Here is a 12,659-nt window from a genome sequence, read left to right as displayed (position 1 = left end):
GTTGGTCCCGGTTCCAAAACCGGGACTAAAGGCCCTTACCAACCGGGATTATAGGCCCTTTTTCTACTAGTGCATTAATGCATCACCAAGAATCCCCTATAATTTTTAGAAAAGAACCAGGCATGCAACCCGCCCGAACCATGAGCTTTCATATCTCCAATGGAGAATAGTGCCACTTTTACCTCCTCCGCAGTGTGCAGTTGCAACATGGCATTGTTTATTTCAGGCGACACCCCTAGGGGTAACTTTTGCAAGATCATGCCCCACCCAATTGGCATCCGTTGGACAATGCTTCATGGAATTCAATGGGGTTGGGAATTTCACATTTGCACGAACAATGGTTCTTGTAATCCTATCTAGTGATTTTATGTCTCTGATGTGAGACATCTCAAGAACATAATGCAACCATAGTTCACGCCTCCATCGCCAAACCCCCATTCCAGGGAACCCAGAGGCCCCAGCTCAAAATCTCGCACACGACCAGAACAACCTCGATACCACGATTCCATTCGGGCGATCGATCGCTTGACCCACCAATCACAGCTCTACGGTTTGTACATCTAGAGAAGCTTGGTTGGAACTTCTTTGCCCTAGTTCACCGCGCTCTGTAAGAACTGATGGGTGCGATTCCCAACACCTAACTCCTCCTATATATCTCATATGACTTGTAAACAAGATATTTTATTTATTATTACTAATACCTTGTGTGTTCTCTGGACCCTCACCAACATGGTAATACATCGATCGGATCGGTTGACCCTCGCATGTAAGACCCGCCGTTAGCCCTGACGGCCCGGGCCGGCACCGCCTTCGTCGTGATATCTCGACAGCTTCAAGATATTTCCAAAGACATAAAATAAGGTGATTGCGTTGTCCGACGCGGCCACAAATAGCATATCGATCCTACAAGAAATATATATATATATAGAGAGAGAGAGAGAGAGAGAGAGAGAGGGAGAGAGAGGGAGAGGGAATATACATTCTAGTACATTAGTTGCTCTTACCAAATTAAACTAGATGATTTCCCGCGTGTTGCTGCGGGGACGCCTGTAAACATGTAGCCATAGAATACTTTTACTGTATGCCCAGCAATAATTATAGAATTGATAGAAATTCTTGATGAAAAATGAATTTAGTAATCAGTAATAAACACCATTTTGTCAAGCACCTGTAAGGCAAAAGCAACATCAGCACGTACTACAACAATCTAGGATACCAAAATTTAATGTTGAGCATCAAACATGAAGGTGAATGTGTATGCATCGAGCTTTTACCAAGCGACATTTTGTCAAGCATCTGCAAGGCAGAAGCAACATCAGTAGCATAGCACGTACTACTGCAATGTACAATACAAAAATTTAGTGTTGAGCATGAACCATTAGGGTGAATGCGTATGCATCGGATATGGATGAGTCGCATGAATGAGTCACAATATGGACGAAAATAACAGACTACCTGGTCATGGACGCTGAAGAAAAAAAAAGAATAGATGTGCGAAGGCACTGCTAGACGATGACGTTGGAGAAAGGAGCTGCACCATGGGCAGGCCAGTCCGGAAGCAGATGCCCTCTTGGAGCCTAGCAGGATGCTACCAACCCTGTTACTGACAATTTCAGGGTCAGCGATGATGTTTTTTACAACCAGAGATAGCCAGTAAGATTGGACTTCTAAAGTGTCGTCCCAAGCCAATACCTGAGCAGTAAAGCACGGCAGCAGAAACTTCCAATCATACCGGAGCGGGAAAAAAACTCGGATCTCTTGCTTGAGAAGACCACGGGAAGAAGAAGGAATGAAACGCTAGAGCAGCTTCCTATTTATAGAACAATCCCCTCAGTTCTCCTTGGAAGACGAAAGGAAGAAAATCCATGAATGCTTGAATAAATGGAAGCCAAAGGTAACTGAAGATGGTGCGTTGGAAAAAGGAAAACCATAATTTGATGACGCCACTATCCTTCCGCATGTCCGTCAGTTAGGAATCAATTTCTTTTTTCAAATTAGTGGTGAAAAGATAAATTGTACTTAATGCAAACATGTGGTCGTAGAGGAAGGAGATCAATGGGACTTTGAAGTGAAAGAAATTTAATTGGACCAACTGATGACGTGGCTTAAAGCATGACGTGGAACATTGATGAGGTGGCATAGCTGCATGTTGAGAGAATTAACCTTAGTGGGTTGTTCCAATTTAGTTATTATAGATTAGGTAGAATTGTTAGGCAGGGTACATGAAATAAACCTCGGCATGTGTGGAGGACGTGGCATGCAATCTGTCCCATTAATTAAATTAAATCAAGTTGCGTGTAAACGCAAGCGAAAATTCCCGCGCAGAAAACGAATTTGTTTTGGTTTTGGGCCGAGACAAAATTTCTGAGCGCCATCGTCCAGAGTCCAGCGAACGACGGACAGAGATCACGTGACATGCAATAGGCATGTCACCGATGAACAGTGCTGTGACATGCAACCATGTTCTGATCGTTGGATTGAAAATGGATGGCCAGATGAACATGAACAGTAGCCGCTACAGGAACAATCCACAGTGCATCGCTACAGGGACAAATCTACAGTGCGTCTCTACAGTACATCTGCTACAGGGTCATCTACAGTGCGTCGCTACAGTGCTTGATCTTGTCTACTCATTTTCGCTCCAACGGCCTGGAGTGCATGTTACGATACTGTTCATGGGTGACATGCCACCTGATCTCTGTCCGCGAACGACGGGCCATCTCACTGTTCAGCAGGCCCGTCCTTTTTTCAGATCCTAACGCCGCCGTCCACGGCCCCTCCGGCTCCGGCGTCGCCGCATCTCCCCCCTGCCCCCGAACTCCTCCCCTCCCTCTGATCCAGTTCAGGCCGCTCCCGAGCCCCCCGCACCATTATCGACCCGCGCCGCCCAAGACTTGCCGGCGGGAAAGAACGGCGCCGCACAGACCAAGGCATCCATGCGCGCGGCTCCGTCGAGCTGGCCGGACCGGGTCTGCAGCTTGGTCGAGGGCGTTTGGAGGTGCTCCACGCCGGCGAGGTGCCTCCGGCCACCAGGACGCGCACGGAGCGCCCTCTTCCTCGACGTGCTGTGACGAGACGGTGGAGGCGGTTGTTCGGTGGTCTCCGCCTGGCCGCCAATTCCGTCGCCGCTCCTCGCCTGAATGCTCCGCCGCTCAAGTGCCTCGGCGTCTTTGCGGGAGGCCGTGGACGCGCAGGATCTGCAGCTAGCGCCGCGTGCAGGAGGCGTCCACGTCGTCCAGGATGTCGCCCCCAGGCACACCACCGTTGCTACCTCGATGCCACCGCATCCAAAGGTCGATTTTCCATCTGTACGTCGGCAGTAGATCTCCATTAGTCATGTTTACCACGCAGCTTAATTAGAGTGCTGTTATTAGCATTAGGATAAATTAGACTCATTTCAGCGTTAGGGTTATTTACAGATGCGGCTCAATCATCATTGGGCCTCTCTAATTTATCTGTGCAATTAGCATCTATATATCCTGATTTGCTGACATAAAATTGCCTCTCCTTTTTTCTGTGCAATTAGCATGTAGCATATTCAAAATGTACTGGCAACAGTTCAAAAAGCTGTTAGGACTTTATCAGTACAACTCTGTCTTGCCATCTTGGCAATTCCTTCATCATAATACTTGGGTCTTTTCATGTTCCATTGCTTATTGGTTAAGTTTTTGTTTATTTATGTTGCTATTACCATTGCTTCTCGACTTGCATTTAGTAGAGTTGATAATGATTAAAGATTTACCATTTTCTTGAAGTGCTAATGCTTAGGCCAGGGTAGTGTTGTTCTTTTCAGCTGGATTGTTTCAGGCATTTGTGATGGGCAAAAGTAGAGCTTCAGTCTTTCTGTTTTCCTTTTTTTTCTATTGCAGTGGAGGTTTGCTTCGGGATCTGTTTCTTATGGTGTCTAGTTGGTTTCTATTGTGGTTGGGCTGCTAGAAGTTGTATAAGCTTTTGGTTTATGCTTCCTGATGTTAAGCTGGGGATCTCCAGCTTTTTGAATTAAAAGCATAATGTTTTCCTAATGTAATGCACTTTGGAAACATTATGTTGATAATCCAAAGAGCATGCCCTAGTGCATGATAATTGGTGTTCCTCTTTTTTGTAAATATCATTAGATAAGAAATATCTGTTCTACACTTCAGTGTTAAACACCTAGGATTCCCAAACTGTTGTTAAATGTGTTGTATTATGCATCTCTTGCAGATCACTGAACTCGGATTTCATGATGTTGGAGCTACACGGCCGCCCGTGCATCTACAAGCAGAACGGCCAGGGCGCCGTGATCTGGTTACTCACTACGGATCACCGGTGGGAGCAGCTATACATTCTGGCCAATGAAAGCTCTCAGCGGGGCGATTATTTCGCGGGCGCCTGGGACTGCGGATGTGGACTTGTGCTCGCCGTCTTCAGAATGAGCGGCGCCTATTTGTACAACCTCCACGACGAGGCTGCAGCGGAAGGCGGCGACGAAGGCGGCAAAAGGCTGGCGGCTGTACGCTCACTGCCGATCGAATACAAATGGCCGGAGCAATTCAAGGGTATCTGGTTTGCTGAACCACCGAGTCTGTTCGATTACCGCCCGACACTCATATCACCCGCGAGTATCATAAGCGATGTTGCTAATTTGTCTGGCCGTCCTCGTGAGTGTGTTGTACGGGAGCAGGAATTGGGTGACATGTTCTTGGAGATGACACATAAATGGGTCCTAGGTCCAGCAATGCAGATGCTCGCTAATCTGCAGGAAGCTTGACTTCTGAATTCCTCTCAAAGTGGAGAGGAATTGCCTGATTGGTCGTCTCATAACGATGACATAAACAGCAGTTTAAGCTTCCTTGCCAGGTGCAGTTGCGCTATGCTTTTTTTTTTAACAAGCAGTTGCCTTTAAGGAGGACATCCTTATCGAATGTACCATGTATTTTAAAAATAATATGGAGAAAATTTCATTTTCCAAATAATTTGTTATTGTTTATTGACATCTCAAAATGTACGTGCTCGTATTTCGTTTTTCGAGGAATCTATTCCATAAGTGTACGAGAATCACTGGACCACCTAAACACCACTACTGCCGCTACAGCGAGCTGCCAAGGCGCTGGCTTGACGTTGTTGATGACAATCGGGAAGTCTTCGTGCACGTGTTCCTATGGATGGTCCTATAGCCGAAGTCGTGGTCACTGAACCTTTGAATTGATTCGAATATTCGAACACCAAACGTATAACACACACGTAGACTGATTGAGATCCACCACTTCAGGTAAGCGGCGACCAGGCGAATATCCGCCCTCCTCAATGCCACGAGCGAGATCACCGCCGCCGCCGTGGACGAGGAGACACTTTATTCTTGTTTCGCACCACCCCACCGGCGAGATCGCCGCCGGCGAGGAGACGGGTATACCTTATTCTTGTCCTGCACAACGCTACCATAGCCACCAGAACGATGATGTCGGTTGACCAAACTCGAAATTTAGGGACCCTCCTACAACGACCAGCGCAGGTCCGAGGTCCCCACACCTCCTGCCGTCAGAGCGGCTAGCAGAAGAAGCGGGGACACTGCGATTCCAGTTCATGATGGCGAGAACCCTAGCAGCCGCCTATCTTCCTTTCACGGGAGGAGAGAGGCTGAGCTTTGTTAATCAATGTACAAGTGCTCTTTACATATATTCCACTAATAAATTGCCATTCTCATGTATATTTCAGCGGAATTCATCAATTTGAACCATTCACACATGACAACTGCCCTAATAGGATTGTTTAAGTGCACAGCGGATTTTGTAAAGCTCGGCCTTACATTTTACTTCTGCTATTCATTCAGACAAATTTATCTTGCACAACTGTCTCCTGTAGTATATCTTGATATTATTTTGACATATATTTTGTATTTACACTTTTTCTGAACACACATATTTTATTTTATTTTATGTGGCTAGGGAGTAAATGGGGGCTGGTTAGTCCAACATATCCCTCATAAAAAAAGTATTTCTGCATTTAATTTCATGTGGGAAGTAAATAAAAGACATGGATTCTTCCAATCTGTTTTCACTACTGGACCTCTCGTGACGAGTTCTTCGAAATTAAATCTCATTTGTATATCTTTCGATAAACTTTTCCCCCAAAAAGCAACTTTAGTATTGAGAGTTTGAAACCAATAATTTTGTATTCGAAGTTGCTTACACTATTTTAGTTCTTCTAAGTAAGTTCTTCCTCGATTGAAACCAACAATTGCTTCAGAAACAACACACTTGAATGGTTTTAAACAGGGTTATCTAAGACTACAACTTACTACTCCTACCTTCCGTCCCGATTTATTATACATGCGTATCTCTAGATCATCAATTTAACCAATTTAGTGTATATTAAAAACATATAATTATTTTTTAAATGTTGTACTTTCTAATGGTATAAAACGTTAAATAATTTATATTATATACATCAAATTCATAATCTAGGGATACACACATGATTAATAAACCGGGAAAAGTATAGGGTAACTGTAAACTTGTTGTTTTTTTTACAGGCATAAGGATTAATTAAGAGGCACCTTTAATTTCAACAAGCACTATGCATCAGTGCATTGGATTAAATATGTAGAAATGATGAAGCAGGTTTGGCAAGTCACGTGCATTGGAGTGACACATTCGTTATTAAATTTGTATAACTCTTTGCAAAACTTAAATCCAAATTCACAAATTGCCACATCTAGAGACATCCAAAAATTGGAGTGATAAGAATTGAGTGCAAATTAATGTGACACCGTAGAGCTTTGTGCGTCGGACTTTAATTAGTATAATATTCAGTAAAAATAACAACGATCAACTTCTTTCATTATATTAAAAAATGTCTCAACTTCGCATGTATCTACACCCTAAAACACAACTAGGCGGCTCCTTCGCAAAAAAAAAAAAAAAAAAAAAAAAAAAAAAAAAAACTAGGCGGCTGTTCTTGTACTATCCTACGCACAGGAAGCGTTTGGGCAACCACACCTTAGCGCACCACACCACTAAAAAACAAGAAGAATATTGTATACTATATGAAAGTGAGATAGAACATTATCATGCAACCAAAGAGTAGACGAAGTACCCCTAGCTCGTTTTCTTGGAAAATTTGAAAAATCATATTTTGAAGTTTCAAAAAATTCGAAAATAAATCTGAATATAGTTGGTGACATATATCACAAGTCTGTAAAACATCAGTACGAAATACGTTGTGATCTGGTCTATAAAAAAATGACAAAATGTAGAACTAGGAGTAGTGAACAGTACACATTTTCAAAATCCCCAAAAATGTCAGAATTTGTTATTTTCGTGTAGCCCAAATTACAATGAGTTTTAGATTGAAACTTTGCACGATTGTGGATTACATAATTACCTACAGCCAGACTTTTTTTCACAATTTTTTGGAACTTGGAAATACCTATTTCAATTTTGTTAGTAAAACGTTCTACGTGTAGCCCAAGCTACAAAGTGAGTTTTTGCCATTTTGTATCCACGATACATGACCACAATACTCTCCCAGAGCAAGCATGCTACAAAAGAATGGCAGTAATGTGTTGTAAGCATAGATTGTACTGAGATAATAGGCATCGCAGAACATGAAGCAGCAAACAAAACAGTACAAGACTCTAGATTAAACCTCAAGACCACCTAAAGTTTACAGAACGTAAGGATTTGCCGTTGACCTCATCATACGTGAAGTGAAGAATCAAAGTGTAAATTCAAGGGCAAGACACTTGGTACAAATGCAGCCTTCACAATTTGTTTGTCCTGCACTGGGTCAAAGATGGGTAACCCCCAAGTGAGGCAAACAAGGGCACATTCAGCTCCCAGCCACAGCAGGTATCGCGGCTGGCTTCGAATCCTCGACCTTCTCGTGCTCCTTGTTTAGCATCTGTGATCGCAAAATAATATTTTAGAAACTTTCCCACAGAGTGTGAAAAAAGAAGGGGACAACTTCATAACTGTGATCAGTGTGACAAAGATACTAGGCTACTAGCAGATCTTACCTTGTTGTTGATCAAGTTGTGGAGTGCAATGACACTTCGGATAAGGGAAGACAGGTATATGACCAGCATCATGTCATTTGTTTTCACTGCAAGAAATGATAATTAATAAAGTTGCTGCGGTTATAAAACCAAGGAAATGGAAGGAAACAATAAGTCAGTTATGTCAAATTGATGGAACATGTGTGATTACCTGCAAATGCTTTAATAAGCTCATTTACATTCAGATTGGGAAGCAGATTAAACACGTCCTGCAATGAAATTTCAAAATGAATAGGTCATTTACCCAATCAGTTAAAAATGCTAAATTTCTTCGGTAGCAGAAGTTGGGATGAAGTTCAATTTTTTTTGCAGATTCGGGCGCGGAATAAAAGATCAACCATTACCAAATGTGTTAAGGCATGTATATATCATCAACTATCATGTTTTTTCCTTATTCTACTATGCAGTTAGTGGTGAAGCAACATTATAAATAGATAAATTAGCGTTCTAAGGACAGAATAACAGACATAAATAAAGCATGATCTGACCATCCAAAAATAATAAATTCCGGATCCAAGTGATGTACTGAAAGGCTTGAAGCATCATTTTTGTATCCTATGTGCTTTAACTTGAACTTAAAATTATTCTACTATGCAGCTAGTAAGTGGTGAAGCAGCATTATGATTAGATAACTTAAGTGTTCCGGGGACAGCATAACAGACATGCATAAAGCATTATGATTAGATAACTTAAGTGTTCCGGGGACAGCATAACAGACATGCATAAAGCATTATGATTAGATAACTTAAGTGTTCCGGGGACAGCATAACAGACATGCATAAAGCATGATCAGACCATCCAAAAACTATATATTTCTGAATCCAAGTGATGAATTGAAGGCTTGAAGCATCGTTTGCATCCATAGAACTGAAAATGATGGTATAATCCATTTTTCTCACTAATTGCCCAACTTCCATATAATCCCTAGGGAGACTACTGTAATTATCTAATTCATTCGGTAACCTTTAATAATAGAGAAACATTTCAAACATTTAAGGATTATGGATGCATAATAAACTTTATGAGGACGAAGCATAATAGAGCATTACTGAGACACAAGCGGGAGAAATGATCAAATATAACTCCCAAAAATATACATATAACATATAGCAAGCGAAAGCCAAACCTGCAAGTGGTACAAAATCTCATGATTCAGCGGGAGCTTCCCTTCAATTACATGATCTAAATAGCCTCGGATTTCCGTAAGCCTTGCATCAAGTCCTTTCAGGGCTGCAAGCTTGCTGCTGACCTTCATTAGCAGATTAAAAATTACGGTCACGGTATACATAAAGAAAGCTACAAATTGTACCCTCCTGTCTTAATTGTATACCTCTGTTGCAAGTGTGCTTATCGTTGTGTCTTTCACATCCCTCAGAAGGTGCTCAACTCCTGAAGAGAGCATAAAGCATACATCAGCTAACAGTCAGAAGTGAACTAAAAAGGTGATCATATTTTTTGCACAGAGTGAAATAGCCAAATGAATTATAACTCATAAGTGCCACAGATGATGCCCCTTTCTCATACAATTTCAATCAAACAAGTCTTACCGATCTCCTCGACTTCATGAGCAGCAATTTCTGAAGGCACGTGGACAAACACCTTTTGACTTTTCTGAGTAGCATTCTGCACAGGACAGCCGAATACATTAGTGAAGCTGAACAAGCAAACATAAACCTCCAACTTCTTAGATCACACACCCACCTCTTTAACCTCTTCTACAGCGTAGTATGCTTTTGTGGGTATTCCCAATTCCTTGGGTTGAACATCGATAATCACCAGGACAGGATTAGGAACATAGCTACACGATGCAAAGCAAGAATCAAAATTAACTGTATTGATAGTAAGTACCATAGGGAATACAAGACATGCATCCTAGGAAACAAAATAGATAGTTTAAAGGGGGTAAAACACAATGATACTTCCATCAGCAAACTCAATCTGCATACCCAAAGTAATGTATACAAAGGGCAGTGAACGGTTAGAATGTTTATACATTAGAGTTGTCGACACTGCTTGTTACCACCAAAACATCACTAAACTCATGTGTCAGACTGTCAGTTCAAGTAAACAAGTTTATTATTTTCATTTGATTGTTTTACTGATGGAATGTGAATGAGAAGACACATAATAGCACAACAACCTAATGTAAATATCAATAAGCTGGCTATTCTCTGTAACGCCTAAGATCGCTATACTTTCAAAAAAAACTCTATATAAGGTAATCAGAAAATCTCTATTGGTTTGTCTAGGAGATAAATTTAAGGATAAGAATAACTAATTAACTATTAGCTATATGATTAACCCATAGAGCAAACATTTGTGCTCAAGCGATGTTATTTGTCCAGACATGTTTCACTAACAGTACGAAATCAAGCAGGAACCGAAACAAAACAAGATTATGAATGGAGCTCCGTACAGACAGCTAGCCTCCTTGAAGAGTTCACGCTAGCATTGTAGCATTGGACATTACGTATAAAGTTATAACCTCACTCTACCATTCTAAGACACTACAAGCTGCGCGTACTCATATCGAGCAATTGTGTACAAACAGAAACAGAGCTCCTAAATTATTGCAGGACATGTGGTTGTAGCGCAGAATCATATCATATACTTACTTGTTAAACAACGCATGGACATCCAAGTCGTTCTCCTTTAGCTTTGGACCGGTGCTGTACCAGCCAACAACATGCTCCTTGGCTGCATCAAACAGAAACAGCCCGTCGGAACAACAGAACCAACTGCACAGGGCGGGTCCAGCATATTTAAGAATTCTAAAACAGCATACCGTTGATCCTCTTGAACATGGAGAACATGGACTCATGGTAATTATGGTCGAGGAACCAGATCCTCGGGTCCTTGTCATCCTCCTCAAATGGCACTGCAGAATCCCAAGTTGCAAAATGAGAAAACTACCACCGTGCCAGCACTGGCGCATATCTAATCATGCAAGGCCGCAAGAGTTACAGCAATTGACGGCGATTGATCTAACTACGTCCACATAGACGGCCGATTCCACGAAACCTTAGGTCCACTGGCGGATCCTCCAGAGACAGACTGGTGGACCAGAACCACACAAACCCTAGTAGGGCAGGGACGGGGTTGAAATTTTAGCCACATGAGTAGACTAATAATCAAATCAACTGTAAGTCTGTAACGCAATCCAAGGCCACCAAGACATTTTCATGTGTATTACTTACTTGAATCCATGAGAACCTAGATAGTTTTCTCAGTATGTTAGCTTTTCCTCCTTGGGGCAAGTCTCTTATTAAAAGCTCATTCCACAGTGGTCATCATGAATACGAATTTCCAGTGGTGCATAACTATACATGATCTTTATAGCTAACACAATCCAAGTGCAGTGAATTGAAGTAATATCAGAATTTTAACAAGCAAATTGGTAAACCGGAAGTCAAGACAGCAAGATCTGATACAAAAGGATCATGAACATTATACATGAGAAAGTGAACCCATTAATTATTAATAAACTTGAGTTGATATGTCATAACTGAATTAGTATACTCATTTTGGCCACATGGGGATACTAATGTAAGAGCGATGAAGTTGAAGCAGTTCATGGTGAGATATGACTAGCCTAATAATGATATATAGCTCATAGAGGTTCCCACAAGATGGTTCCTCGAATTTATGATCCAGTCAAGCTAGATGCAGCAATATATGCATGAAACGAATGCAAATGAAGTCAGCAATGCAGAAATTTAGCTGTATGAGTGAACTAACCAGATCAAACTGGTAATAGAATGCAAGAGCAGCAAGCAATACAAGTATTTTTCCAGGTAAGCACTAAGTCCCCCGAACTGTGCCATGCATATGTATGCAAAGTAGAACATTTCTCACTGGCTTGCTTGTATATCAATTGGTGCGGCAAAACCAATCTTGCCAATGTATATACTGAGACTTGGAAGAAATCTTCGTCAAACATACACACCAAAAACACATCCCTCTAGTCTGGCGGCAGAATGAAACTTATTCATGTATCAGGAAGGAATGATAGCACGCAACGATGCCCAAGATCTGAGGATTACTATCACGATCTGCCGCTAGAACCCGCAACTGTGTAGACACACAGACGCACGTAACTACATACAAGTCATTCGTGCAACCTGCGTTAGAGCTGGGTTCTACAGATCGAGCTAGGTCGACACCCAAGGCCGATTCCGCGAAAGGCGAAACCCTAGGTGCGCCAGGGGGGCAGATCCCCCGGAGACCTGCGGGCGGGGCAGCGCAAACCCTAGGAGAAGACTAGGGACGGGGTGTTGGGCTGGCTTACCGGCGTATGAGTTGGTGACGTCGACGGTGCCGCGGGAGGAGGTGCCGAGGAGCACGCCGACGACGCGCTTGCGGGTGTCGCGCGCGACGCGGTTGTAGTGGTCGACGATGCTGAGCAGCACGAGCGGGTGCACCACCACGCGGTCCAGGGTCCGGCCCGACAGCTGCGCCGCCTTCACCACGTCCATCTTCGATCTCGAGCTCTGGCTAGCTAGCGCGGCGGCGGCGGCGGCAGATCTGCGGCGTGCGGCTGCGGCGGCGGGGCGGCGTGTGCGCTTTGGTTGGGGGTTGGCTCGCGGAGCGGAAGGCTCTTTTCTTTCTTGGTGGGGAGGGGAAG

The 12,659-nt window shown here is 42.9% G+C and overlaps 2 protein-coding genes across 2 annotated transcripts; one reads left to right on the top strand and one right to left on the bottom strand.

Annotated features, from left to right (window-relative positions):
* The first annotated feature begins 2,654 nt into the window (after positions 1 to 2,654).
* LOC127308823 (uncharacterized) lies at positions 2,655 to 4,949 on the top strand. Its single transcript, XM_051339727.2, has 2 exons — positions 2,655 to 3,293; positions 4,204 to 4,949. The coding sequence occupies exons 1-2, from the start codon at positions 3,241 to 3,243 to the stop codon at positions 4,748 to 4,750; spliced, it is 600 nt and encodes a 199-aa protein (XP_051195687.1). The 5' UTR covers positions 2,655 to 3,240; the 3' UTR covers positions 4,751 to 4,949.
* A 2,646-nt stretch (positions 4,950 to 7,595) lies between these two features.
* On the bottom strand, positions 7,596 to 12,637 carry LOC127308824 (26S proteasome non-ATPase regulatory subunit 7 homolog A). The gene is made up of 10 exons (XM_051339728.2): positions 12,324 to 12,637; positions 10,821 to 10,913; positions 10,651 to 10,732; positions 9,737 to 9,833; positions 9,583 to 9,658; positions 9,366 to 9,424; positions 9,162 to 9,284; positions 8,187 to 8,244; positions 7,997 to 8,082; positions 7,596 to 7,881 (listed from the first exon to the last, which is right to left on the bottom strand). The coding sequence occupies exons 1-10, from the start codon at positions 12,508 to 12,510 to the stop codon at positions 7,810 to 7,812; spliced, it is 933 nt and encodes a 310-aa protein (XP_051195688.1). The 5' UTR covers positions 12,511 to 12,637; the 3' UTR covers positions 7,596 to 7,809.
* Positions 12,638 to 12,659: the final 22 nt, after the last annotated feature.

Source organism: Lolium perenne, chromosome 6, assembly GCF_019359855.2.
Source record: "Lolium perenne isolate Kyuss_39 chromosome 6, Kyuss_2.0, whole genome shotgun sequence".
NCBI classification, from domain to species: Eukaryota; Viridiplantae; Streptophyta; class Magnoliopsida; order Poales; family Poaceae; genus Lolium; species Lolium perenne.
The sequence above is the reverse complement of the archived record's forward strand: the minus strand, read 5'-3'. Positions and strand labels throughout refer to the sequence as shown.

What these genes read in the sequence shown, in the direction of transcription:
- LOC127308823 (XM_051339727.2), top strand. Translation starts at nt 3,241, where the DNA reads ATGTCGCCCCCAGGCACACCACCGTTGCTACCTCGATGCCACCGCATC. An exon ending in CGATGCCACCGCATCCAAAG is followed by an intron (nt 3,294 to 4,203) that starts GTCGATTTTCCA and finishes CATCTCTTGCAG; the next exon opens with ATCACTGAACTCGGATTTCA.
- LOC127308824 (XM_051339728.2), bottom strand. Translation starts at nt 12,510, where the DNA reads ATGGACGTGGTGAAGGCGGCGCAGCTGTCGGGCCGGACCCTGGACCGC. An exon ending in TCATGAAGTCGAGGAGATCG is followed by an intron (nt 9,425 to 9,582) that starts GTAAGACTTGTT and finishes TGCTCTCTTCAG; the next exon opens with GAGTTGAGCACCTTCTGAGG. An exon ending in GCTTATTAAAGCATTTGCAG is followed by an intron (nt 8,083 to 8,186) that starts GTAATCACACAT and finishes CATTTCTTGCAG; the next exon opens with TGAAAACAAATGACATGATG.